We start from the raw sequence: 27,264 nt of genomic DNA, 5'->3' as shown, positions 1-27,264 counted from the left end.
TCCTGCTTTAATGAAATTAATTGGCAAATCTTAACGTTTGCTACTGGGCTACGCTAAATGTCAAAAGCTTCGCGTACAAAAGTGTAAGAGACACGGACAAAGTGCTTTCGTTTCAACTTGCAAGTTGTCGTCGCTTTTTTCTGCTATTATCGACACAAAATGAGTGTAAAGGAAGCATTCTAAACTATATATTGTACTATATGCAGCGCGCTTGTACTATTTTTGTCCGTACGTGTGCAACATTGACGCGACAAACGTACATACGTGTTGCTCACACGAAAAAATCTAGTCCAAATCGATACCAATCCCACACGCGAGTAAATTTAAAAAAACTTCGTTTTCACCGAAAATCGCCACCCTCCCTTTAATTTCTATTGGCTTCGACTGTTTCTTTGAGCGACCGACACGGCCGATTCCTTCCACTCGCTTCTATTCAACAACGTGAAATTTGCTGTTTTTAGTTTGCATTGACTCGAATGGTAATTCATAGAATCTTTCCCTTTACGCTCACTTTATTTCGATAGTAGCAGAAAAGAGCAGCGGTAATGTGCAAATCGAAACAGAAAGACTTGTGATACGGTGCGGGTGCGAGTACGGGTCCCTGTGAAACTTATGACATTTACCGCAGCTTAGTAGCAAACTTTAAGACTTGCCAATCAATTTCCGTAAAAGCAGAAAATATTGATTACATAATATCTCCGACTTACACCGACATTGGCCAATAAATCTGACGATTTTCCGGCTAAACCAAACATTTTCATGTACTTGACCAGTCGAGACACACTCTGTGTGTAGTATACTTTTGGCAAGCGCTTTTATTATATTTTATTCAGACATCATGACAGTTATATCAGACAAATTTTTAAATTTTTAATATACGAGTTAATATCTTTAAAAACTTTTGGTTTCGGACGACCATATAAATGATTAAAATTTGTTTGATCATCGATATAAACATTATCGACGAGGGGAATTTTATTTCGCTTGCGAATAAGCAGTATCGACGAGGCAAGTTTAATTTTGGTTAATAGTAAGCAATATAAACGTCCGGAATTTCTTTTGGTTACCAATAAATATTATAGATAGCCCGAATTTTATTTTAGATATCGACGATTATTCGTTGGCAAATATTTTTCCTGGTTACGTTCGAATATTGATAGTTGTTATCAACATTATCGGTAATTAGTATATGTTCATTGACAACATAAAGGAAATGAATTGTGAAACGTATATTTTATTAAGCAAAAAAGAAACGCCATGAGAATATATGAAAGAAAAAATAAAATAAAAGATATTGTGGCACGATAAATTAATAAAACTGTTATAATATCGTTTGTTCTATCCTTCCTTTGATATAACGTATTTTTATATCATTTTTTAGCAAAAAATGATAGAACGTACAAGTATCATAAGTAATGAAATTCATCCAATGAATACTAATCACGAGTAATGTTAGTAACAGTTGACAATAATAAAATGCGAACGGAGAAAATTCTTGTCGCTGATATTAGTTAGAGATAAGCAAAAAGAAGGTTTCAGCCATCGATGATTATCGGTAACGAAAATAAAATTCTGGCTGTCGATAATAATGCTCACTAACTAAATTATTTTATTGGTTACTGGTAGCGAAAATGAAATTTCCGCCAACAATAATGATTACAGGTAGCGAAAAAGAAAAAAATAGTAATCACTCTAATTGTGGTTATCCGTAATCGGAACAATACAAAAATTGATATCTTTTAATCATTTCATTTTCTGACAAATTTCCTTCAAATTCGTCGATAGATGGTACCCCGCTGGGGGTAGCTACCCACATGATAATCAAACAGCTAAAAAATTCTACCAAATGTCCAAATAGCACAAATTGTGAATGTGAAATATTAAATAAAAAAAAAAAAAATTCGTCGATAACCGCCTCCCATTTAAATTGAGATGATTATAACGTGTATGTGTATTTAATAAAGTAACTAGTGAATGAATTTCTAATAGCCAGACGTATTAAAATAAATACAAATACAAGTACAGAGATAGCATATGCAGGTTTTAATCATCGCTCGCGCAATGTTACTATACCAACCGAAGAAAGAATAATAATACTAATGTTATAGGCAGCACCTTCATGCATTTATATCGACGGACGTTACCACAAAAAGTTAACCTTCTCATGTAACTCTGGCTGAAGATTCCAAGAAACAGCAATAACAATCTATTCAAAGTTCTTTTGCTTCTAGACCTTGCCCTCGAAAATAACGTTAGTATTCAAAGTCACAATAATATGGGTCTCTCCTAGATTTGAATTTTCCGTTTCAACTTGAAATTTTTCCTACGGCCATGTGCCGCTACGAAATGAATGTTAATTTTTACTCAATGAATCTTTTCCAAGAATTGTTCAAAATAACTCTTACTCTGAATTGTCCGATTTTGTTACGTTACATTTTATACACATCGTATTGTCTCTTGCGTTACGCGAAGAAAGAAGAGACGCGAAAAGCCAGCCGAACCGTTGCCAAAAGCTTCAAGGAAACTCGCTCGAAATAATGTAACCAAATGGATAGGATAAAATGTCGGATATGAGATGAGCGAACGTCGGAGAAAATCGGCAGACGGTTGGAGAATCGAAGAATTCGAGTAAAGGAGCGAGCGCGATATTAAAGAAAGGGAGAGAAATGCGAAGATCCTGGGAAATATTCACGAGCGCGGTTATTCGAAAAGCAAAGGTGAAAAATAGCAGAAACGACGAACGCAGGGAAAATGAACATTTAATTGAATTTAATGTAATATACGGAAATAAAGATCGTTGGAGATGATGGAAGGGAAAGGAAGAAGGGGGCCTGGGAAAGGGAAACAAATGGACGCGAAGTTTCTAATTAAGGCTTCTTGGCCTCGAACCAATTACGAAGCCTGGCAGATACGCCGTGAGATACACGACATATCGGCTGGATCGCAACGAAAACCGCCAAGTCCTAACGGTTAGCGTGAAACTTCCTCCGAGCACTGTGAAAATTGTTCGCTAAAACGATCGAACTAATAAGCTAATTAGGCATTTGGTTCCAGGCTGTTTTCGTCAATGCGTTATCTACGAAACCATTATGCTATTCCTCTCTCGGATAAATATTTGACGTTGCGGATTCGATAAACAACGCGCGTAGTCGTGCAAACTCGGCTAACAGAAACTCGGCAACAGTCACGTTTGTCATCCTTTCTCTTCCTCACCAACGGTCTTCCAATTTCCGATGCGTATTTATTTATTCTACGTAATCGACCAATTTTTCGTAGATCCCACAGATTCTTCCTTCGTTTCAAACCCGATAAAATCGCGTGAACCAAAGAATCCATCGACCGACCGAAACGTCGAATAGCGGAGATTAGAAAGCGTCGCGTCGAGCAGCGATAACGCGAGCCATCCACGATTGACAACTGCACTAGAATTTCGAGAATATTTCGCACAGAAGGATCCGAATAAATAGGAGGGAAATCGTAGTAGAGCCGAGCAGCGGGCGATTCTACGTGGGAAAATAAGAAATGAATTTGAAGAAAACATGTTTTCCTCTGAGGCTTCGTTTCCCAGAAAATCGACCTGCAAGTTTGACAAGTGGACGTAAATTCGGCTAATTTCAGACCGAATGAGAGTGAATAATCAACAGAGGTTTAAACTACGCAAGAAAACAAGTGAAAAACGTAGAATGAAATTTTCTCATAAGATGCTTCGTTTCCGAGAAAACTAAATTTGAAATTGTTTCACGTGCGCGGCAGACCAGTTCGTTTTCAATGAAACGCGTTCAAACTTCGTATCTTTGAAAGCGTGGCCTTCACTGGAAAAATTCTATTGTACATTTTTTACTCGTTTCTGCGTGTATAACAACCTGCTGCCGATCGTTTATTCATACCTGGTCGATAATTAGCCAAATTGAAATATACTTGACGAATTTTCAGATCCGATTTTCTCAGCAACCAAGCGTGATATACAAAAATGTTATTCCACGTTTTCGACATATTTATTCACGCAGAATCACTCTCCACCAGACTGTGCTGCGATTACTTTTACCCAACCGTGTACAGTTGAACAACGTATGTACTAAAATTGTTAAAAAAAGAGTCGAGCGGATAAACACGCGAACAACATTCGGTAGAAAGCTAGTTGGAAGTTGACCGACACTGTCAGCTGTCGCGTATACGTGGTGGTATAAATTATTCGTTCGGTGTGACGACGCGGTGTACATCGTCGAGCAATAAAGTGGTAGCCACGTGGCTGAAATTATCGTTAGCTCGTAATATCTTTCCCATGCTTTATTCTCCAGCCGCTGACGCTTTTCTAGGTGGCGTTAGCTCGTCGTATCGTCTTTTGCACAGGGATAATCCCTTTTTTTATTCAATACGTCGTGTCGTCGACGTAACTACCACTTTTCCACTGAATTACGGCCTATCATTTCTTCTGTCGACGGGAGAACTCGACGGGCCGGCCTCTTTTTGCTCCAGTTTTTCTTCAATCAGCCACGAAATCGTATTCCGCAACAAATGCGCCTCTCTTTGTCGATGAAATTTTACCTCGAAGCAGCCGCCATGATACACCTTATTACATCAACGTTATACACTGTGAGACGATTCATGACGCGCGTAATTCACTTTCTCTCCGCCTCATTACACGCTGGTGAGGTTGGAACAGCGCTGTTAAAACGTTCAACGTCCTTTTGCTAAAGGCTTTGGTGGTTTTACGCGTCTTAAAAAGCGTTTCAAGCTTCGCCGGACGTTTTCTTCGTAATTAGCTGTCAAGCTGTGCACGCGTCATAATTAATAGTCAACAGGCAAGAAATACGCGCTGCGCCACCTTGCGACAAGAAGTTCCGTAATATTAAATCTTCTTCTAAAACAATTTTTTCACTTGTGCTTCGTCGTAAGATGTCAGCGGAGAAATAAAATTTCCATTTGTCTCGAATTCAACGTCGAATCGTAGTCGGCTAATTTCCGCTACGCGTCAGCCGTTCGTCCAGAAAATCGATAGATTTCGTAGCGTTTCCAACAACGAGTCTCCTGCGCCGGCTGATTACGCTCTTTTTCAAATTTTGTTTATTCGTGTATTTTTTTATTTATCTAAAAATAAATGGAACAGGATGAATAAACGATAAATCTCTATTCACGTGCGATGCTAGAACCAAAGGAGCTACGTAGAGTGCATAGGAAAGATACAAATAAAGTACAAAAGACATGTAACAGCATGTAACCTCACAAAATTTCACGAAGCGAATTTCTAAAGCTACCGATGCCAACGCCAAAAACATCGACACACTTTATTGGGTGTGAATTCACAAGTAAGGAGTCACGGCGGTAGAAAAGATCTGGAGAACCTAAACTATCTAAACGATCTGTTGGTGGCATCAAAATTTATAAACTGAAGGAGTCGGAGACGAAAAACAACATTACTGTTAAGTTTGTAAAGGAAAAACAAGTCAGACTTGACCCTTCTTTTCTCAAGCAGTCATAGATCCGACAAGAACATAATGGGGCTGCAGGGTCGAATTTTTTCCGCTGCAGCTATTAGGTTGGCAACTAAGTGAATGCAGATTTTGTCATCAGGTGGCATTGACAAAATCTCCAATCACTTAGTTGCCAACCTTAAATACCGTTCGAACGTGCTGACACTGCAGAACAGCAGCGCCCCGCTTTGTAAACTCATTCGTTTTTCAGTCTGTGCTCCCTTGCTTTGCTTGTCGCGTGTTCCGTTCACGGACAAACTTCACGTCCATTTGAAAAATCTGCAAGTAAACGAATTTGCAAAAGAGAAAAGTTTGCGAGAGAGAAAAGACGTTGTTCTTCGACTCGTGGAACGTACCATGCTCGTGCATTCGGTTCTCAGAGTTTTAATCGCCTTTTCCCTCGCCGTGTCATTACTTTCCACGCGTAACCAGATTTTACGATATCGAAACTCAACAGGTTTCGGTCGTTTCCTATTTACCGTGAAGATGCAAATTTTCGACGCGTGCCTTCTCTGTACATTTCTATCGTATTCGAGGATACAGCAACAGGCAAACGCGATCGCGCATCTAATCGCTGCCAGCGATCAAGATCGTCACAGCGATAGCGAAACAACGAAATGAAAAATATATTACGTGCATTTTCCCCTCTCGTTACTCCATTTCCTCGTCGATGAACATCGAGCGCATCGGCGAATCACGAAACCACGAAATAGAACGATAATTCATTTCGCGACCAGAAGCAACCGTACCTCGAATTTATTTGATTCGCGTAGCTTGCGTCGATGATATTCACATACGCTCAACCCTCTTACGACACGGTACACTGAAGACTAACGCGATATTCTTATACAACACGGTTTCGTTGCAACGCCAATTTGCAACCAATTAACCGTGTTATGCGAGGGTCGACTGTATTTGCAGTTCGTCGAACTTTACAGAGCAGGTCGATTCTGGAAAATGGAACGGAACGCGTACGTTGGCGGACGATAACGACGACAGGCGAACATTTTGTAATCGGATATCGAAACGTCAACGCGCTTTTCCTATCGCGTAATTTGTCAATTACGTCTGTTTTGCGCCACGTTCTCATCGCTTTTGGCCAAATCACCCGGTATGTAGCAACTCGGTACTAGCGCTTGGTACGTACGATACGGTGCAACGAAAGGGCATTGCAGCACGAAAGCACCGAAATGAAAGTATTTCTCGAGCCACGTTGCAGGCAACACTCCTTTCCATTCTTGTGGAAAGATCTCGGCAGTGAGAGGGACGATAGGAATGAAATTCGAGTAATAAATTGCAAGAATCGAGCGAAACTCAAAGGACTAGAATGAAATAAAATTGCGTAGGTGGCGTTCCGAGCATAATTGCGAGGCGATCCGTTATATGGTACGGAGAGAAGCGAAGGAAAGGTGGAACGCGAGCCGTGTACGAAAACGTGGGTTGGCCTTGTCTCGGTCACTGCGTGCTACCTCGAAAACCATGCGCAAATTTATCGAAGGTTATAAAAGTCAGTTGCGACCAAACCGACCTACTAGAAACATTATGTATGCGCGATTTATCAAAAGAAAACTTAAATAGTTATCGAAGAAATCGACGATTTTCGTATGGTACGTCGAGCTAGCCTAGGCCTTCACAAAATTATGTATATTTTTTTGCAAACCAATCGACAACCTTCTTTTTTCACTCTGACGATTGCAACACGCATGAACTACGAGAAATAGTCAAGAGCGTCGTGTCACGCTAAACTGTTTGACTAAATCCGACCGAAAATTGGGAAAACGTCATCCTTTTTCGGGTCATCGATCGTCTTTTAACGCGACAGAAATTTCTCTGAGCCATTGCTGTAACGTACGTGCATCCGATAATGTCCATCCATAAATCTAGGTTAGTTTTTCGGCGGCCTACAAACGAAAGAAGCGGGCCACGCATTCAACTTAACCTTCTCCTTTGAGGCACGTTCATTTTCCTTGAAACAGCGAATCCGATTTACTTATCTTTTATTTCTGCTTCTCCTTCGATCCGATCGACTTCCTTCGATTCCTCTCATCCATAAGAATTTTCATTTATTGGATTATCGATCGAGCGATCGAACTCTCCGCCGTTTCCGAATTCTTCCAATTCGTCGAACTCGGAACGTGGACGTTTCCTTCTCTTCGTGTTGCACTGGCCCGGGCGCGTCATTTGTAAATAGTTCGGTCCTTAATCTCTTATCTTAGATGCGAATGAATTTTGTGCGGGGCTGTTTCTCTGTAAAGTTTGACGCGAATTATGCGTAAACGATACAGCACTGCGATGTTGCTCTCTGCGCAAATATATTGTATTTCTCGACCGTTCACGGAGAGACGAAAACTCGAAGAAGTACGTCAACGGAATAAAATAGAGAACATGTAATTCGGAATTTCCTAACGGGGGCAATGGGCCTGTCCGTGTCATAAACGGGCGGCCACTCAAATTCCGAATTACAGCCCTGGGAGGACCGGTAATTCGGAATTTCCTAATGAGAGAAAGAGGCCTGTCCGTGCCATAAACGGACGGCCAACTAAAATTCCGAATAGGGGCCTTTGTTTTGGAATTTTTGTACATATATACAAGCTAATCCAAATGAAATTACCGTAAATGGAACCAAGTGGGAAAGAATTCAAAAAGGGTCAGCTTTTGGGAGATTACCCTTGCACAATATATTCAAAGACACATCCGGCTCACAGGATATGCAAAAAAAGTATCATGACAGATAAAGTAATTAGCACATTTTCCTTACTGGTCGACAGGTATATGTTACAACGTACATCTTGCACCGAATCAGAAGCCTCTCGAGTTTTGGGTAAAAAATGGATCTTTGAACAACAAAATTGAAGAAAAAAAATTGAAAACATTCCTTAAAATATTGTACGGGGAGCATACGAAGCGAAAAATTTGAAACTTTCATATTTGTGGAATGTAAAATGGGGACCAAGCTTCTTTTCCAGCACAATGAGTCGGAATGAGTGTGTTGAAATATTGATACTTATTCGATTTGACAAAAAAGATGATAGAAATCAACGTTTGAAAAATGACAAATTTGTACTAATATCATCCGTATGGGATAAGTTTATTGAAAACAGCCAGAATTGCTATAAACCTGCTGCAAATGTTACAATAGACGAGCTACTTTTCCCAACCAAAGCCAGATGCAGGTTTACGCGATATTTACCGAATAAACCCGACAAATTCGGAATTAAATTTTGGCTGGCATCTGATGTTCAAACAAAGTATGTCGCAAATGGATTTCCTTATTTAGGAAAAAGCGAAAAGGGCCTACCTGAAACGGTCTAATTTTATAATAAAACAAAATTTGGGGTAGATATAGCAGACCAAATGACAAAAAAATATAGCGTGAAATCGGGTTCAAGGAGATGGTCACTTCAAATATTTTTTAATATTTTAGATTTAGCTGGCATAATTGCCTGGATTTTATATAAGAAAACCACAGGTCAGCAGATATCCAGAAAAGATTTTATGTTTCAATTAGTAGATGAACTTGCCTCTGACAATGAAAAATCATTGATAGAACATAGAACATATGGGATCCGAAGTACGTCAAAGAACTCACCTTATTCTCGCAAATAGTGTCAGATACGGTACTGTAATAATAATAAGACTACCACCATTTGCAATTTTTGTAAAAAATATGTATGCGGAAAATGCTGGCAGAAGAAAGTTTACGTTTGTAAGAAATGTGATGAATAATAAATTTTGTACCTAATAATATAAGTCATATTTGTATTTTATTTATTCTATTACGTTTATTACGCTTACTGTTATACAGGGTGGTTAGTAACTGGTGGTACAAGCGGAAAGGGGGTGATTCTACGCGAAAAAAGAAGTCGAAAATATAGAATAAAAATTTTTCGTTTGAGGCTTTATTTTCGAGAAAATCGACTTTGAATTTTCGCTCGGTACGCGTGCACTTTATCGCGTCTCGTTATAACGGATTTCACTGTAGATCGTTGTCTCGATGGAAAAATTAAAAAAAGAAAATTTTTATTCTATATTTCGACTGCTTTTTTCGCGTAAAATCACCCCCTTTCCGCTCGTACCACCAGTTACCAACCACCCTGTATTATTATACTTCTTATATTTACCAATGGAAATTTATTTTAACATTCTTTTTATCAAACGTTTTGATACTGAATATTCTTCATTATTAAAGTTGTTATTGTATAGTTTTTATGATCTCAGAACATGGAATTCTTCTTGTAAGATAATAATAGATCAATAAATATAAAAATATTCTACTATTACGTATTTTTTAAAGACCAATCATTTCGACTGGCTTTGGTAGGGATAGCTACGTCTCAAATGCCGATAGTTCTACTGTTAATAAATGAAGATAGGAGAAGGAAATCTCCTGCCAACTTAGCTCGAGGGTGTCATTGTTTATGGGAAAAATCCGCCTTTCCGTTAGACAAATATCCGCTTTGTCCGTAATTTTTAAGAGCGTGCAATAAGTCTATGGATTGTTCTAAGGACCATTCATAAACCAATTTGTAAGAGCGTGCAATAAATCTAAGGATTTTTCTAAGGACTATTCATAAACCGAAAATAGTTTCAGGATTAGAGATGCATATACTGAATCTTTTCACTTAATGATGGGGCCTGAGGCTTAATGAGGGTCTGAATAACGGTACGCGGACCCTTGGCAGGCAGACAATGAGGGAGGGCGCGAGGGCCATCTCACGCGTTGCAACACACTGGAACGAAGTATTTTGATAATTAAATTTATAATAGATATATACAAGATAATAAAAAATATAATTTTTCTTAAAGATATAACGCATATACTTGAACTTGAATAATTTACTTTAATAATATAATTTAATTTAATACAGTTTAATTTAATAATACAATTGAGTGTGATATATTTTAAAGCACGCTACGACACATAGGCCCACGTCACAATCGTTGACAGTGTTTTTTAAATTGCTTTTCGTTTTCTATTTTCGTTAAATTTTAATAATGGTATATTTATTTTAATAAAAAGCAACAATTGATATCTGATACTGGCGTATCAAAAACAAAAACTATATATTCTGTTTGTATATTGTTAACACTGTTATAAAACGTTGCGAGGACAAAAATAGTGTGAAACAAGACAAATTTTTTTTTATTTATTTATTTGAATTTTACAATTTGTCCAGTAGGACATTTGGTAAAATATTATAGCTTAGTGGTATAATAATATAACATGTGGATGGCTACCCCCAGTGAGGTACCATCATCGAATATGATTGACAAACAAGACAAATGAGGAAGGTCGTTTAGTTCAAACGGTAAGCAAATAAGTAGGAGAATGCGCCATTGTAACCCCACTTTCGTCGCAATAGACAATGACATGCACCCCCTATAAGAGAGCGGCCGAGTTCCGGCAAATTCAATCTGTCGTCTCTGCTCGAGGAGAGAGTAAGGTAGCCGCAGTAGTCGAAAACTGATATTTGAGATTTCTGAAGAAACCTGGAAAGATGGAGCTTTTGCAACGAACAAACGAAGCATTTCAAGAAGGTGTTCGTGTCAAAATTGTACGTGTCGAGTCGCTTACTACGATGTGGGTACGAATACGTGGGTGGCCAAGAATGACGAAAGCACTCAATTGGGAGATGTTGATCAGTCCTCTGACGTACTTGCCAGAGACCAGAGATTTGACACCAGGAACGTTCGTCGCTGTCATAGTGAATTTTACAAAAACCAATTTTTGGGACAGAGGAATTATTTTAGAACGAACGCCGACGGATTACGCCGTATATTTGATAGACTGGGCCTTAGTAACCCACCACACCATCGATTCGATCCGTTTGCTACCAGAAAGATATAGAACGACGCCACCATGGGTGAGAAGGATTCGCCTGCGAGGCGTGCGGGACCAACGGCAACAAACACTAAGACACCGTCTGGCGCGACTTATCACGTTGAGGAAACGGTCAGGACGCCTAATCAACATCGACACTTCTCCAGGAGAAACAATGTCCGCAAGATTGTTGTTGGATTGGAGGGAAGGAGAACCGCCCAGAGACTTGGGAGCACATTGGTTGCGGGTTGGATGCCTCAATCCTGAATAATCGCTACACCTGTGAAACCTTTTTTTATTTCTTATATGTATGTGATTTTGCGCATACTTTTTCATTTTTATATATATGTATTAGTATTATTATTTAATAAAAGCTTAAAAACATAAACGTTGACTTATTTTTCCTTGCTGTTCATTCAAGTCTTACAATATTAAATTTAAAATATCTTTTAAACTAATCATTTTTCGAATCAGGTACTTGTATACTCTTCTGTAGAGAATTAAAAACTGTATCGAATGGCGTCTAAAAAACGTATCATACCATTTAGAAAAACAAAGACCATCCTCAAGTCTCGGAGGTGCGTCCACCTAGATAAGATTTGCGACCACTGCCAGGTGTCCCTCTCGAAATAGGACAAGTTCTATCTGAAACACTTTTTTCGAATAATGTACAGTTTATATTTTAGGATATTATTTATCGTAATTCCATGTTATTTCCATACCATGTTATTTTATATTTAGATATTCGGTATAAATTCGGTAAAATTTCAAATGTGAAATATAAAGCTATTAAGATCTGGATTTCGATTAATGAAAAAATCTTTTTCGATTGTTATCGAGTAGTTAATTGTTTGTAACGAGCAAATTTAAACAGATTCATAGCTTTTCATTCAAGCTTTTCCAACGACGATTCACGTAATTTATTGCTTGCTGATTAATATGTTCATTTTTATCATTTAAACAGATATTCCACTGTCGTGAAACGGTGTTTGTTCGGAAAGTTTTCTTTCTCTATTTGTTTATTTATTCATGCGTTCACCTCTCTATAGTACCCATACGAATGGTTACAAAAGAAGTAAAAGCTTATCTCGGAAGAACAGAAACCAAACTGCGCCCGAAGGTGTACGAAGTACGGAAAAAGTTACTTTCTTCGCAGTAAAGATTCACGTTTACGATCAGCCGTCTTATACCCAGTTACGTTGGCCATGCAAAGTGCAGCGCGGTTCCCGTTTTAGAAAAGGGCGACGTCTAACAGAGGGTCGAGATGTGCTTAAGTTGAACAAGCTACAAGACATTGGGGCTTACAACGCCGTTGAAACATAAATAATAGATATTTCATTGAACCTGACAAACAGATAAATAATAATTAGCTAACTGTGTATTCAAATTTCCCGCTATCAACGATCCCAAGGATTTTTCTATCAGCAAGTTAACCGAGTGCGCATCTGTAACGAGAGTAGCGAACGTTGCTGCGAAATTCCTCTCGCTTCGACTCCCTTAGTTTCCAATTTCCACTCGAGCTTTGCCCATTCTGTTTGTCGAACACTTTCCACCAACCTTTGCTCCTCGTTACTGTCTGTAGCCCGCACTCGATTAAAAGCGTTTTCGCTCGTTTCTGTTTCAGTTACCGAGAAGGAGATTCGACAATGGTGAGTCACCGACGATCAAGCGTTTCGACCGGAATCTCGGATCGAACCAGCTCGTCCTGTCGAGACGCTCTATGGAAATCGACGTCACGAGTCAATATGTATAAAACCGCGAAGCTTTCGAGGCGCGACAAGCACGTCCAGTGGACAATGAGAAGAAAAGATTACACGTACACGTTGCGTTCGGTGGTTTACGAAGCCATCGACGAGACGAAAGCTTTCGAAAATTTCTAGTAAATTTCCTCGTCTCCGTTCGATTATGTTTTGCTCGTGTTCGAAGATAATTTACTAGCGTTTGCGTGACCGATATAGGTACTCGGTTGGCAACTAAGTGATTGCGGATTTTGTCATTACAACCTAATAACAAAATCCGCAATCACTTAGTTGCCAACCCAATAGAACGCGTAGTTAGATGGTGAAAAAGTCAGAGTAACGTTACGTTAGTCGGATACGTGGCTTCGTCTATCCGGCTTTCGCGGTAATGTTTTATCAATTTGCTGGTTCGTTCGTGGAAAAGAAAAGTGAGATTGGAAGGGGAGCGAGTAAACGTACATTCGATAACTTTGACGATTGTTTGTTTAGGCACAAAGGATTCCTGAAAGACTGTCCCGATGGCCTGCTGACGGAACAGGTATGACCTGGTTTCAGCTGGCACGTTAATTAAACGAAAATCAATATGTACGCCAAGATAAGAGAAAGTTTGAAGATAAGAGTGCCTGTTGCGTGATTTCAGGGTTTCATAAAGATCTACAAGCAGTTCTTTCCACAAGGCGATCCATCGAAATTTGCCACGCTGGTTTTCAGAGTGTTCGACGAGAACAACGTAAGTTTCGTAACGCCTTTTTAATCCGCGCGCTTTAACGTGTTCGTTCGAGTACTATCGGTAACTCTACTCTTCTACGAACCCTACTCTGACCACGAAAATCACAAGCGACAAAGAAGCAAACACTTATCGTCTCTATTCGAATATATCGCTAGACGAGGCGAGTTCATTTTTCTCAAGCATTTGTGTAATATCGATTTTCTATAAATGGTTTTGACCTATGCACGGTTCCCGTTTCTCGCTGTTAAATCAGAATAACTAAACTCGGCCTTAAAAGAGAAGCGACCAAGAAATTTCGAACGAAGAATATCCATTAATCATTGGTTTATCGATTGATGGTAATTCGTTTTCTTTTTAGATTTCACTTCTTAGATATTCTCGTTGTTTTAGATTTACCGTTAGCCGAATTTCCATGTTTATCATTTCCATACTAAACGACAGCACGCGACCGTTGTTTCCTTAATTTCGCGCTTGTACTACTTCCCGACGCTACGATCTCGCTTTCTCCGAGGCGAACGTCGCTCCGAAACGACCAACGCGATCGGCCAGATTTCACACGCAAGCAATCGCCTCCACGATTTGGGTAATTCCGTGACAAATTCGCCACATACAGCGTACACATGGCTACGAAATTTGTTCAACGATCGAAAGCCGAACCAACGTATCCCGTTTCCGATCCGCTGTAACGCAAATTGCACGAACGATTGTTTTTCAGGATGGCACGATAGAGTTCGAAGAATTTATAAGGGCGCTGTCGGTAACGTCGCGCGGCAACCTGGACGAGAAACTTCACTGTAAGTAACACAGCCAATTGGCATCTGAAAAAACTTGACGAATACAATGATAGGCAGCTTCGAATTAAAAGCTTCGAGATCGACGTTTTGAATAACTTGCACGACCATGGCAATGGTTTATGGCTGAAATGTCTCTCGGAAAATCTTTGAAAATTTCAAAACTCTAGACGTAGGCACTCGAAACGTTGGAATCGCTGCACCAAGTAATCTCGCGGCAGTTACCATATGAGTTTTGTTTCTTATTTTCAGGGGCGTTTCGGCTGTACGACGTGGACAACGACGGTTTCATCACGAGGGAGGAGATGTACAATATCGTCGATGCGATGTACGAGATGGTGGTAGGTACATCACTGTCGCTTTATACCTTCTCGAAGCAGGTACTTGCGCGTTGTTCTATCTTCGCCAGCTGGAAAAACGTACCTGAATCGAGCTGCAAACATTTCCCGTAACGATCGTCGACTATATAAATTTATTTCTTCGCCGCATGCGTTGCGAACGTGGACGTTTGATGTGGTTCCGACCGAGAATGGCACTACTTGAACGCAGCGTCGTTTATTACGCGGAACAATTGTTTCGGTTGATTCTATTGCAAGTAGAATACGCGTTACATCCAATATAAATTAAATTTCGCAATTGTCGCGCCATCCCTTGTTTGATCGAATAAACATAGTCGATAATTATCCATTGCGCTAACGCGTTACATAGTACGCGCGTAGTCGTCGATCGAATACGCGCGGTCGAATAATAACGACGTTGGAACCGCCGACGCAACGCGCTTTCGACGTGCAAACGCGTGAAACGTCCGCTGAGAAGTTCCACCCATTGGACAGATTGAAGGAGCATATTTTTCTGGCCTGATCCGCGAAACGCGATTAATCGCACGATTAGCTGATCGAAACTGGTGGAAAATATTGGCCGATCGATAGCCGAATTTCCTCGCGGAACACCGACGCCGGCGCTGCGACGCCAACCACTCGACGTTATCGATAATGTCGGCTTCGCATTGGCGGCAATAAAGCGGGAAAATTGCAGCCGCGACGCGGATTACGTCGATCGAGAAAGTCATTTCAGCACGCTTCATCGATCATCTAACTGAGAGGCAGAGATCGTCTCTCGTTTTCTTTGAATTCTACAAACTCATAATATGCAGAATTGTTATATTCTTATTATATATTTTATAATATTATTCTATGAAGGCAGGTATTTTTTCGCACTTTCAGAAAACGGGTATCGTCACGCTTATAATTAAATCCGCTGATAGAAACGCCATCTCTAATTGCGGATCAATCTGTGTGTTCATCGTCGTGGGCAAAATTTCAGGAAAGTTAACCTCTCAGGTTCGGTTGAATTGTACCAATCACATTGGAACGAAGTGTTTGATATCTAAATTGTAATTTTTCCTAAAGATATGATGTATATGCTTGAACCTGAATAATTTACTTTAATAATTAACAATACAAGTGCATGTGATATATTTTAAAGCACGGTACGACACAGACCCACGTCACAATTTTCACACTCATAACGCGACAGTGTTTTTCAAATTGTTCTTCGTTTTCTATTTTCAAGCGACATTTTGAGGCTGAAGATTCTAAAAAATTAGAAAAATACGGATCGGCATGTTAAAAAAAGGCATGTGGTTGACGATGAGACGTGTTGTTGGTTAAATTAATAACGAGACGAGTTGATTTCGTCAAATGTATTTACAAGTATATTTAAATGTGGAATACGGAGCTAGGCGTAAGCGTCGCTCGCTCGATGCAATTCGTTACAAGCATACTCGATACTACTCGTTATGCTGATTCTTTAGATTGATCCGCTATACCTATTCGCTCGACTGATAATCTCGACGACTCATGTCTGGAGAGCATGGTTGTTTATACTGGTCGCGGGTGTACCGGAAATTTTGAACTTGACTCTGGTTGACGATTGCACGTAGCAACAATATTGCTTTGTCCAGAGTTTGTTACATTTTGTGCGTCGTACTGTGTTAATCCTCTGTGGCAAAACAACTACATGAGGCATCTTCGAATCGAAACGTCCTATGACACATGTGCCGCTACAGTTATAAAACGTTGTGAGGGCAAAAGAAGTGTGAAGCAAGACAAATGTAAAAGATCATTTAGTTCAAACGGCAAGCGAATAATGAATAGTACAGTGAGTCACTATAGTGGCGCGTCGTAATCTAAGATGACATCCGCGAAAGCCACTATAGTGGCGCATCGTACTCAAGAGGCTAATACGTAGATCAAATTTCCCCGTTTGCCCATCGAAAATTACATTATACCAAACTGAGCAAAGTGGTTTCGTTTCAGGAAGATTCGCTGTGACAAATCTCCTGATGTATCGTCGCTATTTATCAGAGGAGCTTAACAATGGTTGCCAGGTTGATTCGGTGTATACCAAAAGGCTAAATAAACCATGGTATTCTAATTCGTAAACTGAGAGCTATAGGCTTCTCCGGAAGCATCGCCTGGAAAGCTAGCTATCTTTAAGGTCGTCACCTGGTTGTTAAATTCTATTATCATTCTTTTAAATCATTTAAGGTTAAGTTAGTAATTCACGAGAATCCCACTTTGGCGCTCTTCTCTTCATTCTCTTTGTCAATAATATAGTAGTGTTATCTCGGATTATCTCCTTATAAATCTCACATCAGAGATAAACATAATTTTCAAATAACATTTATGTTTCATATTTAGAACAACATAAATTGTTAAAATTGGCTACCAAACATTGCGGCAATTTTACATCGTTTAATTGCCACAATCGCGATGATATTATTAGGAGGTTGAATGTTCAAACTCTATTCGATAGGCGAATCATATGCGATACTACATTCGTATATGAAATTCTTAGAGATTCCATAACTTGTCCCTCGACCGTACGCTTGTGCCCGTGACGATGAAACTGTCGTAAGTCAAGAATGTAGTAAAAACGAGTGTACCTCTTATTTGACATGTTTGCAAATAACGGTAGAAGTTGAATGGTTGGATTGAGTCGATCATTACGGAGTTCATACAGAATTTAGCTAAGGCGACTGTAAATATTTCGAAACGAAAAATATAATAAGGTAAATGTAATAACGTAAATGTAATCTCCAGAAGAATGCGAAATTACTTGCAGTTAAAGCAACATTTACAACTGCAACCGTTTCGACTGTCGTAACTGTTTTAACAGGACGATGAATTTCACTGACTCTGTCCACCACAAAATTGATGTATTTTAGTCGATCTATGGAATCTCCAAGATTCTCTTCAGGACGGATTTTATAACTTTCTTATCTTAATCCTTAATTTTAGCTTCTTCTTAATTGTTACTTGTTATCTTTTTTTTATTTTTATTATTGCTAAAGTAATGATATATAAGGTTTTATTAAATAACAGAATAACTATTTTATATGTAACATAACAAATTGAAGTATTAACGAACACCGCCCTATTCTCTTATACATCTCAAACAGAAATGAATTTGTTTTATTGCACATTCATTCATTCGACACATACGCGATGCACTCGTCTCATGGCGTTTTCCTTTTGTCTTCCCCTTTTTCATTCCTCGCTCATACAATACAGATGTACACACATCTATTTTCTAACAATTATTTTGCGTTTTACTATCTTTCCTTCACTCCATACACTGTATCTTTTCATTTTCGCTAAAGGGATTTTTCTTCCCCGTGAAACTAGTAACAAAGATAAAATATCGAAAGTTTTTGCGTCACGGTAACCTCTTTATCGTTTGTTCTTATGATTAAAAAACTCGTAACAGGATGAAATTGTTGAGAATTGTGGATCTTAATCGCCGAAATAAATGTATAGGAACACTTAGATTATACTTAGAATTGATATCAAAATAGTTTCAGATTTATTTAGTATGTGATTTTCAAGATATTTATCGATGCATATTTGCACGCGTCACAGCACTCTCTTTCTCTCGCCATCTTCTATATCGCATTACCAACGAAACAGTTGCATTCGTCTGTTTTACGAGACGCTGTGCACGCACATACTCTCACACACTCATACTCATATATGTGTGTTACTAAATGTGGCTAATCTAGTGTAGCACACAAAATTACACATATCTCAATAGAAATCCTTAATCGATGACTTGGACAATTGAAGTGATTTGTTCCTATCTCGAAATGTCATGCTATATATTTCTCGTGGAAAATGAAACAATACTCGATCAATGATAACTCCATAAATGGTACACCGCCGGATAAACAAAAAACAAAAACTTATTTTGACGGTATTTTTTCCTCCTCGTTATCTTCTACAAATTTCTAGAAAACGACACCTCAAAATCTCTGGATCTCGTTAAAAAACCACACAATGAAACGTTTAGAATGATATGTTTACAACGAAATTTGTAAAATATACTCGTTTCTAATCGTGTCACACCTGGAATGCGCATTTGAAAAATAGAATTCAGCGCAGTCGCATATCATGAAATTGCTTGAAAGCGTGCAATAGGAATTTTTCACACACATCGTTCTCAAAATTGATAAACCGATACTCAAAACTTGCTATAATTATGACAATAATGTGAATATGCTCACTCCTCCATATTGCATTCACACTGCGAAAACAGATATCACCAAACAGAGACAAATGCATTGGCCAACAAGTCGAAAATCCAAATTAAGCATAGAAAATAAATTAAAAATACACAAAACGATCATAAAACCAATCTGGACGTACGGAATGCCACTATGGGGAACAGCAGCAATGAGCCATATAAGCAAAATAAAGACAATGTAAGCTAAAATTCTTAAAATAATAGTAAACGCCCCATGGTACGTTAGAAACAAAGACATTCGGAAAGACCTGAGAATACCAACGGTCAAGGAGGAGATTAGCAGATGCGCAAGAAGGACAGAGAAAGAATAGCAACGCACCCAAACCGGCTAGCAGCGGAAACGATCAACACATCAAGCATAGAAAGAAGACTAGAAAGGAAACACCCAGCAGATCTCATAAAGGATATAACCTAACAAACACGAAGATGGTACCTCGCTGGGGGTAGCCACCCACATGTTATATTATTATACCACTAAGCTATAATATTTTACCACATGTCGTACTGGACAAATTGTAAAATTTAAATAAATAAATAAAAAAAAAAAAATTCCTGAATAGCGTGGAACCATAGCGGACCTGACGTTTGTTTTAAGATCCTCGATCAGTTCGTTGATTGTCTAAAAATTGTTGAACTTTTGAAATTATAAAATTTCGATCGTATCGATAGACTGCTCAATTCCGAGCGACGTTAGCGAAAAATCATCGATTTCTTTCACGGGTCCCAGATATTTCTTCTGACAATAATTTGGTTGCATCTCTGATAGATCGAAATAACACTTTAAAAATTTAATTTATTAGACTCCTTTTGTATTTTTGTATTTGCATAGACGAACGGTTAGAGTTTTTCGTTCAAACAAAGTCAAAAATGCTCCTCCTTTGAAACATCTACTTTCAGTGAGATGTGAGAAATTGCACGAATCGTGTCTTAAAGTTAGCGCTCGCTCTTTTATACTTCGTTCCATGCTTCATTAGGTACTCGTTCATCCGACAGTGAAAAGCCTGAGGTGGATAGGTCGTGATAGGTGCGAAGAAACACATGAATATATTTAACAATATACAGGGTGGTTGGTAACTGGTGGTACAAGCGGAAAGGGGGTGATTCTACGCGAAAAAAAAGTCGAAAATATAGAATAAAAATTTTTCGTTTGAGGTTTTGTTTTCGAGAAAATCGACTTTGAATTTTCGCTCGGTACGCGTGCACTTTATCACGTCTCGTTATAACGTGGCGGATCGGTATCAATAGGACGCAGACAGGTCGAGGCATCAACGCGGCGCAACACCTCCCGGGCGATCCGCTGGTACCAACCACCAACACTAGAGGGCTACGACGACAACGAGTCTGTCTAACTCGCTAGCGGTCGAATATACGAGCGATTGATACAAATACCGCACCTAGCGAGACTCCCTCTACGTCTGAGGCAAGGACTACCGGGCATAGCCTTACTGACGAGTCCACCGGTAGTCCCGGGACGAAACGCACGACTCTCTTTTCACCTGGCAGCAACTACTCCACTACACTTCCTACAAATTTAAAAAAAAAAAATTAAAAAAAGAAATTTTTATTCTATATTTTTGACTTCTTTTTTCGCGTAGAATCACCCCCTTTTCGCTTGTACCACCAGTTACCAACCACCCTGTATATTTATTAACATATACTCTATGTGTACACTATGCGTAGGATTCGCAATTACAAGTTCGACTTCTGGTCGATGCGTTATGACGCATGATACAAGTGCGGATGATGATTGCTTAAGATGTCAAGAAACTCGGATCAATTATTACTGCTAACTACCAACTATCGACTCGCGTTTAACGACTGATTTTCCGTTACGATGATGCTACAGAGGTGTCGCCGTTACGTATAACTGTCAAACAAAGATGTCTAAGGATACGAGATTATCGGAATCATTGAGGAAAGCCTTGTTTCGGAAAGTGAGGGGAGTGGACGTTGATGTTAATTGGTTAATTTCTGTTTGGCGGTTGGAGAAGGATGCTAACTGTGCTTGAAAGAAAGTCGCATTGTACGGACGCATTGTGAAGTCGGAAGCATTGTACGTAAAAAAGGCAAATTTCCCCTATCTTCCCGTAGCAGGTAATAGATTTAGGGATTGTTAAGACAAAGACTATTTGTTCCTTTGGAAAACCTTAGCTAATTAAATCATAAGATGTATAGCGGGTCCTTAGACTACCTGAAAATATTCTGTGTGGATGTATCGACATCTGGTAATTATCTTGTCCGAAGAATAAGGTCTTTGCGTAGCGAGCCACCGGACAGAAACCGTTGGAAAGATTACTATCAAGTACCGCTACAGGTCTATGACCAATAACTAAGTAAATAATTGAAGATAAGATGCTAAGTGTACGATAATTCAAATGCGTAATAACATTTTCTATCTTCTGCACTAATACAGTCAATATTCATGGAAAAATGAATTATATTTTTAGAAAATCTTGTATGTACCAACTCTTAATTGTAGAGAAAGCTAAATGCGCCATTCGGTTAAACTTGAAAGCACTGAAAGTATCAACTCTGTTTCTCACTAAGTAAATCGTATAAAAACAGAAAATATATTTTTCCAAGATGTTCTTTTCACTTTTATTACAAAAGTGTATTTTACAATGCTCAGAGTAAGAATTGTTTTATAATTGATGATATTTAATATCCATACATTCGCTTGGATATTATATAATTATACATACAAACTTTGGACGTATCAGTATTATCATCATTTAACGCCAGTAGTAATTTTTTACGAATGAAAAATCTCAAATTTTATACCGTTCTATTCCATTGTAACTTTTATTCTATCATATTATACTATATATTATTTAATTATAATTCAATACCATTGCCACGTAGGTTTTTCCATTTCAAGTGTTGTCTACAAGAATACTGCAATTAGCCTGCGAGAGAATCGTCGATGAATACTCGTCGCTTACGAATCGATTAATATTTCGAATCGGTCACCGATCAGCTCGATTCTCGTTCGAGAACCGATCGAGAATTTTCAACGACCATTTGAGCTAAATTTTTTTTCGCACGGACGATATACAAAAGGCGAGGTCGATACAGGCAATCGTTAGCCGACAATAAAATAAAAGGGAAAGAAAAGCGTACTATGCCCACTGACCACTGCTATTTTTCTTATCAGAGATATCGAGCATACGGCCGGCCATTATTCACCTTTTATTTCAACCCCAGCTTTAAATTATGCGCGTGGTATCCGTATGCTAAGAGCACATAGCGAGTAAAAACTCCTGCGTACGGCAACCTGCTCATTTTGAACGAAATCGCGTCTGGCATTTACCAGGCGCCCAACTCCGTGCTTTCGGCCCTATCTCGAGCATTTTTGTCGCGAGTCTACGTTAATGACCCTATGTTTCACGGCCTAATTTTATCGTTAAACCACCGAAAGTTCACCAGCAGAAATATTTCACGCATTAATTACTATTAATAACTAGTATTAACAAAGATTAATAACTAGTCGCCTGGAGCGTATGCAACCGGAACGACAGCTGTGCCGCGCGTAAACGCATCCCTTATCGGTGATCAACGAAACTCGTGGAATTTTTATCGCATCGTATCTTAGCTTGCGCTTGTGTTTAGCGCGCCAACCATTTCGCCAACTTTTCCGTCCAACCAACTCGATTCGTTGCGAGTTGATTTTACGAAAGACGGCAGGCAGGCGGACGAACGAAAGTCTCCGGTTTACGTGACGCGGAATGCGTGGAGCGATTTATTAAAACGCGATTATATCTAGGAAACGACGGAAACAAACGAAGTTGAGCGTTCGATAAACGAGTTACGCACGTCGACGAAAGACTATGCACTGCGACCGACGTAATTTTCATTCGCGTTAAACGAAACGGCGAGCCTCGAATCCTCCGCAAATCGGACGCGCGCGAGCTCGAGCTCCGCGAAGAAACTGGGACACCGACAACAAAGAAACATTTTAATCCGATGATTTCTCTTAGCCGACGCGCAACACCGTGTACTATACACCAGAAATAAACGTTCAGCGCGATACGTTGCGTTTTCTCGTAAAGCACGTTAAATGGCTGCTACGTTAAACTGCTACGGTTAATGTAAATGGTACACGGATCGTTGCAATGCACGTATTTTTCTTCGTCGGGGCAACGTAACGCGAGATCCAAGATAGGTTTGCTCGCAGAATACGTAATGCGTGCATTGTTGTGCAAGCGTTTACCGCTATCGCGATCGGCGCATGAAAAATTTAGCGGAAAAATTTCCACGATCGTCGATGCTACAGCCGACGCGGTTCAAAAAATTTCGTCATCGACAAATATCGCTTTACAAGCTTCTCGTCGTTCGTGACGACGGCTCGCTAACGTCGTACGACGCGCGTTAATCGTACGCATCGCTTTGTCCCTTTCTTTCTTCGTTATCCGTTTGAGTCGCAAGCAGCGCGAACGAGCTGTTTAGGTTTCATGTGGAAAAGTGCCATTTGAACGCTACGGACGACTCACGGTATTTTGCATTGGGTTGGCAACTAAGTGATTGCGGATTTTGTCATTAGATGGTAATGGTAATGTCATTAGATGGTAAATTTCATTATTATCTTCTCAATAATTTTTATCGAACAGAACTCGAAATATTTATTAATTGATAGTACGCAAATATAATATTATAGATGTATTTCATAAAAGTAAGAAATACGACGAGCGCTGCTGCGCCGCTTGTTTCTCTTCGCGCTGTTGGGGATTTTTCGAATATCCCTGCGACTCAAACGGTTGCAGATTACGCACGTGCGGTATGAAAAAGATGAAATTGCGAGCGACTGTGGAAAAACGTAAGAGAAAGTACACCGAGTTCGTACATTTCGTAGAAAATATTAAAATGGAAAAAGGACGCGACGCTATAGAAACTCGGTGGAAGCAGCGGAAGAGGGAAAAAATCGACCGACTCGATTTGCGTTAAATCCACCGCTCTTTCCAAACGCTTTATCTGAAAACTTGCCGACACGAGAAACTCGAATTAAGCGGCCTTCCGTGACTTTATCTTTTCTCCATTTCCGAGATAAACGCGCGTGCATAACGTGAACTTGGAACAATACTCTTACGACTTGGTAACGTCATACGACGCGCGTTAATCATACGCCGGTTCCTTTCTTCGTAATCCTACGCTGCGTATACGCGCGATAGGAAGCGCGTTGCTTTCAGAGCTCGCGCGACCTGAACATTCCAACGATTCTGCGGAAAATTTCGCTGGCAGATTCGGAGGAGGCGAAGCGCGCTAGAAATGTCGAGCTTGTTTCTAATAGATCGGTCGCCTGGTGTTTCAGGGGCAACAGCCGCAGGCGGAGGACGAGAACACACCACAAAAGAGGGTGGACAAGATCTTCGATCAGATGGACAAAAACCACGACGACAAATTAACCCTGGAAGAGTTCCGGGAGGGTAGCAAAGCCGATCCTAGAATCGTGCAAGCGTTGTCGTTAGGCGGCGAGTAACCTCGAGCCCCGTCGAGACCGCACCGTGCGTCGTCGATCGTTTCAAGCCGGACGATCGTCTCGTCACTTCGGTCCGGTCGTCGAAACGGATAGAGAGAGAAATCGATCGCTCGAACAGATAAGGAAAACGGGCGGCTCGATAACCATAAGCACGCAGTCCGGCGTACACGCATACGTAGGTAGCACATAATGCGAATCGACATGACGCGATCCTCTCTCTCCCTTCCTCTCTGCACTTTGTTTGTGCGAACGACAACAGGGACGGACGACAAAATCAGGAAAAATCGAGTCCTCGCGAAATTGACTTTAACACGTTGACTGCCGCGCTTGTTTACAGTGAAATCTCCTTCAGGCCACGAGTATGTATTATTTTGACCAAATGGTTTTTTTATGCCACCGCAATTAGAAAAGGAATCAAATGGTACCGAAAACTTGGCATTCAACTCCTTCTGGGAATTTCTGTTGTAAACGCTTTGACGGTTTACAAAATTGCAACGAGGAAGCATGTAAATATTAGAAGATTTAGAGAATTATTAGCTGCAAAATTATTACGGTTGTCTGAGAATACAAAAAACCCTTGTCTTCGACGGAATCATTAGACGCGCATGCAAGCTATGTTACGCACATAAAAGACACGAGAGAATTTAAAGAAAGCAATAACTTACTGTCCAAAATGTCCCGACAAACCTCAGCTTTGTATAGAATACTTTAAAGTTTTACGTTCTAAATAATTTTCTTAATAAACCATTTCCGTATTATTTTTATAACAATTCAATAGTTTTATTACTTTCTGTGGAATATCTTTTCAAATACCTACGACGATCCTTCGCAAGTAGTCAAATAAGCGTCACCCAAATATGGGTGACGCGGCTCTATTAGAAATTTTGGCGTTATCCGAACACGGGTAACACGGCCCTACGAGAAATTTTTGGTGTCACCCAAATATGGGTGACATGGCTCCGTTGGAGGCCTTGGTGTCGCCCGAATACGGGTGACGCGATTCTATTGGAAACTTTGCTGTCACCCGAATATGGGTGACGCTGCAGTCAACGTGTTAAAAGGCGGAGATCCGACATTGCCGAGATCCTCCGATCGGTGTACGCTCGACGGAACGCAAAAAGGAAACTAATTTTCCCGTAGACGCTGGCCGTGTTCTCTGCGTGGAACCTACCACGGCAGTAGAAACATTATGGCCACAGGCTGCCAAGCGTATGAAGAACGAGCGAATGATCAATGGAGCAAAGAATACGCGTAGAACGAAGGCGACGATATTCGTGGAAGGTTTCGATATTCGCGAACACGCAGTTTACGTGGCACGAACGAAACGAGAATTCGATGGATTCGCAAACGCGGGGGCGTGGAGAATTTTGCGATACTTCGGAATCGTCGATTCGATATCGCGGCAAGCGAGCGTCGAGTGGAAAGCAACCGGAGAAAAAGGAAGGAAAGGTGAAAGAGAGCGGGCAGGAAATGATTAAAATAAGAGGAAAGCGGAAAGGACGAGCGTTTTATCGACTGGCCGCATTTCCTCGTCAAAGCGATTTCTCGTTTCAATTTTCAAACGCGGTCGGTAGAACGACGCCGCGGAACAGTTCGCCCGGGTTCTCCGATTCTAACGAACCTTCGATCCCTTTCGCTCGTCCGACAATTTCGGATCGTTGAAATTGCTTGGCAGAAAATTTCGCTTGCAGGAATTCCACCTAGACGGACAAACGAAAAAGTAAGATAAATAAAAAGCATTAATTAAGAAGGAGAGCAGAATGTAGGCCGAGATAAGTTCTCGCGTCGTTTCGAGAAACCAGCTGCGATCTAATTGAAACGAAGAATTCGTGGATGTCGGGTCGATATGTTTCTGAAAAAGTCGAAGCAATGGCATGCAACACACGCGACACGACGAAGCGTGAAACGAAGTCTGAAGCACGCGGCTCGTTAGCACGCGTCGACCCTCGTCGTCGAGGTTCGTTACTCTTTACCCTGGAGCCTCCCTAAACACCTGACCCGTTTCAACGTCGTTTCCACGTTAAACGTTCGCCTTCGTGTTTCGACTTGGACGAGCGAACTGGACGCGACCGACGATGAGCGATGATCATTGGAATCAATTTTCTCCGCTGTGTTTCACTGAAATTGACGACGTTGATCGCGGATAGCTGGTTCGCGACCCGCTGCCTACTTTATTTTTCCATTAACCCTTTGCACTCTTATGTCGAGTGTGCCTCGACATGAGTTTTCATCTCAGGAGCTCCTTTGTCGAGTCCCACCTCTTTTTGTGAAACGTGCGAAAAAAAAGCAGGATTGGATCCTGGAAATTGTTTCAAGATATATCGTACACTTAAAAATTACAAAATACAACAATAGTGCGAATAAACTGGTATTTAAGTGAATTTCTTCCTTCCTTTATTTATTTAAATTGTCTTATTTTTTGGTTAAAGTAAATTTCAAATGAAATAATTAAAAGCGTGGGAGCTGCTGGCAACGAAATTGAAATAAAATTCGGAGTGCAAAGGGTTAACAAGCGACCTTACGCAACAACGCTGTATGCGAATTCAGTCGATAAATCATATTTATTTTTAACTCAAATTTACATAAACCGGTAGCCCTGACCTTTCTCGTTTCTTGAAACTCTGCAGCGACGAATTTTAATAAGCTTCGCCCGAA

At 40.1% G+C, this 27,264-nt stretch overlaps 1 protein-coding gene across 1 annotated transcript in view; it reads left to right on the top strand.

The window, feature by feature from the left end:
* Positions 1-26,990, top strand: part of LOC117153483 (frequenin-2) — a 50,369-nt gene extending 23,379 nt beyond the window's left edge. Inside the window, exons 3-8 of the mRNA XM_033327578.2 lie at positions 12,917-12,941; positions 13,521-13,569; positions 13,672-13,761; positions 14,477-14,555; positions 14,805-14,893; positions 24,442-26,990. Coding sequence (XP_033183469.1) covers positions 12,917-12,941; positions 13,521-13,569; positions 13,672-13,761; positions 14,477-14,555; positions 14,805-14,893; positions 24,442-24,609 — 500 coding nt within the window. The 3' untranslated portion in view covers positions 24,610-26,990. The remainder of the gene's footprint in view (positions 1-12,916; positions 12,942-13,520; positions 13,570-13,671; positions 13,762-14,476; positions 14,556-14,804; positions 14,894-24,441) is intronic.
* The last annotated feature ends 274 nt before the right edge of the window (positions 26,991-27,264 follow it).

This window comes from Bombus vancouverensis, chromosome 1 (genome assembly GCF_051014615.1).
Source record: "Bombus vancouverensis nearcticus chromosome 1, iyBomVanc1_principal, whole genome shotgun sequence".
NCBI classification, from domain to species: Eukaryota; Metazoa; Arthropoda; class Insecta; order Hymenoptera; family Apidae; genus Bombus; species Bombus vancouverensis.
This window is presented reverse-complemented; position numbering and strand designations above follow the sequence as displayed.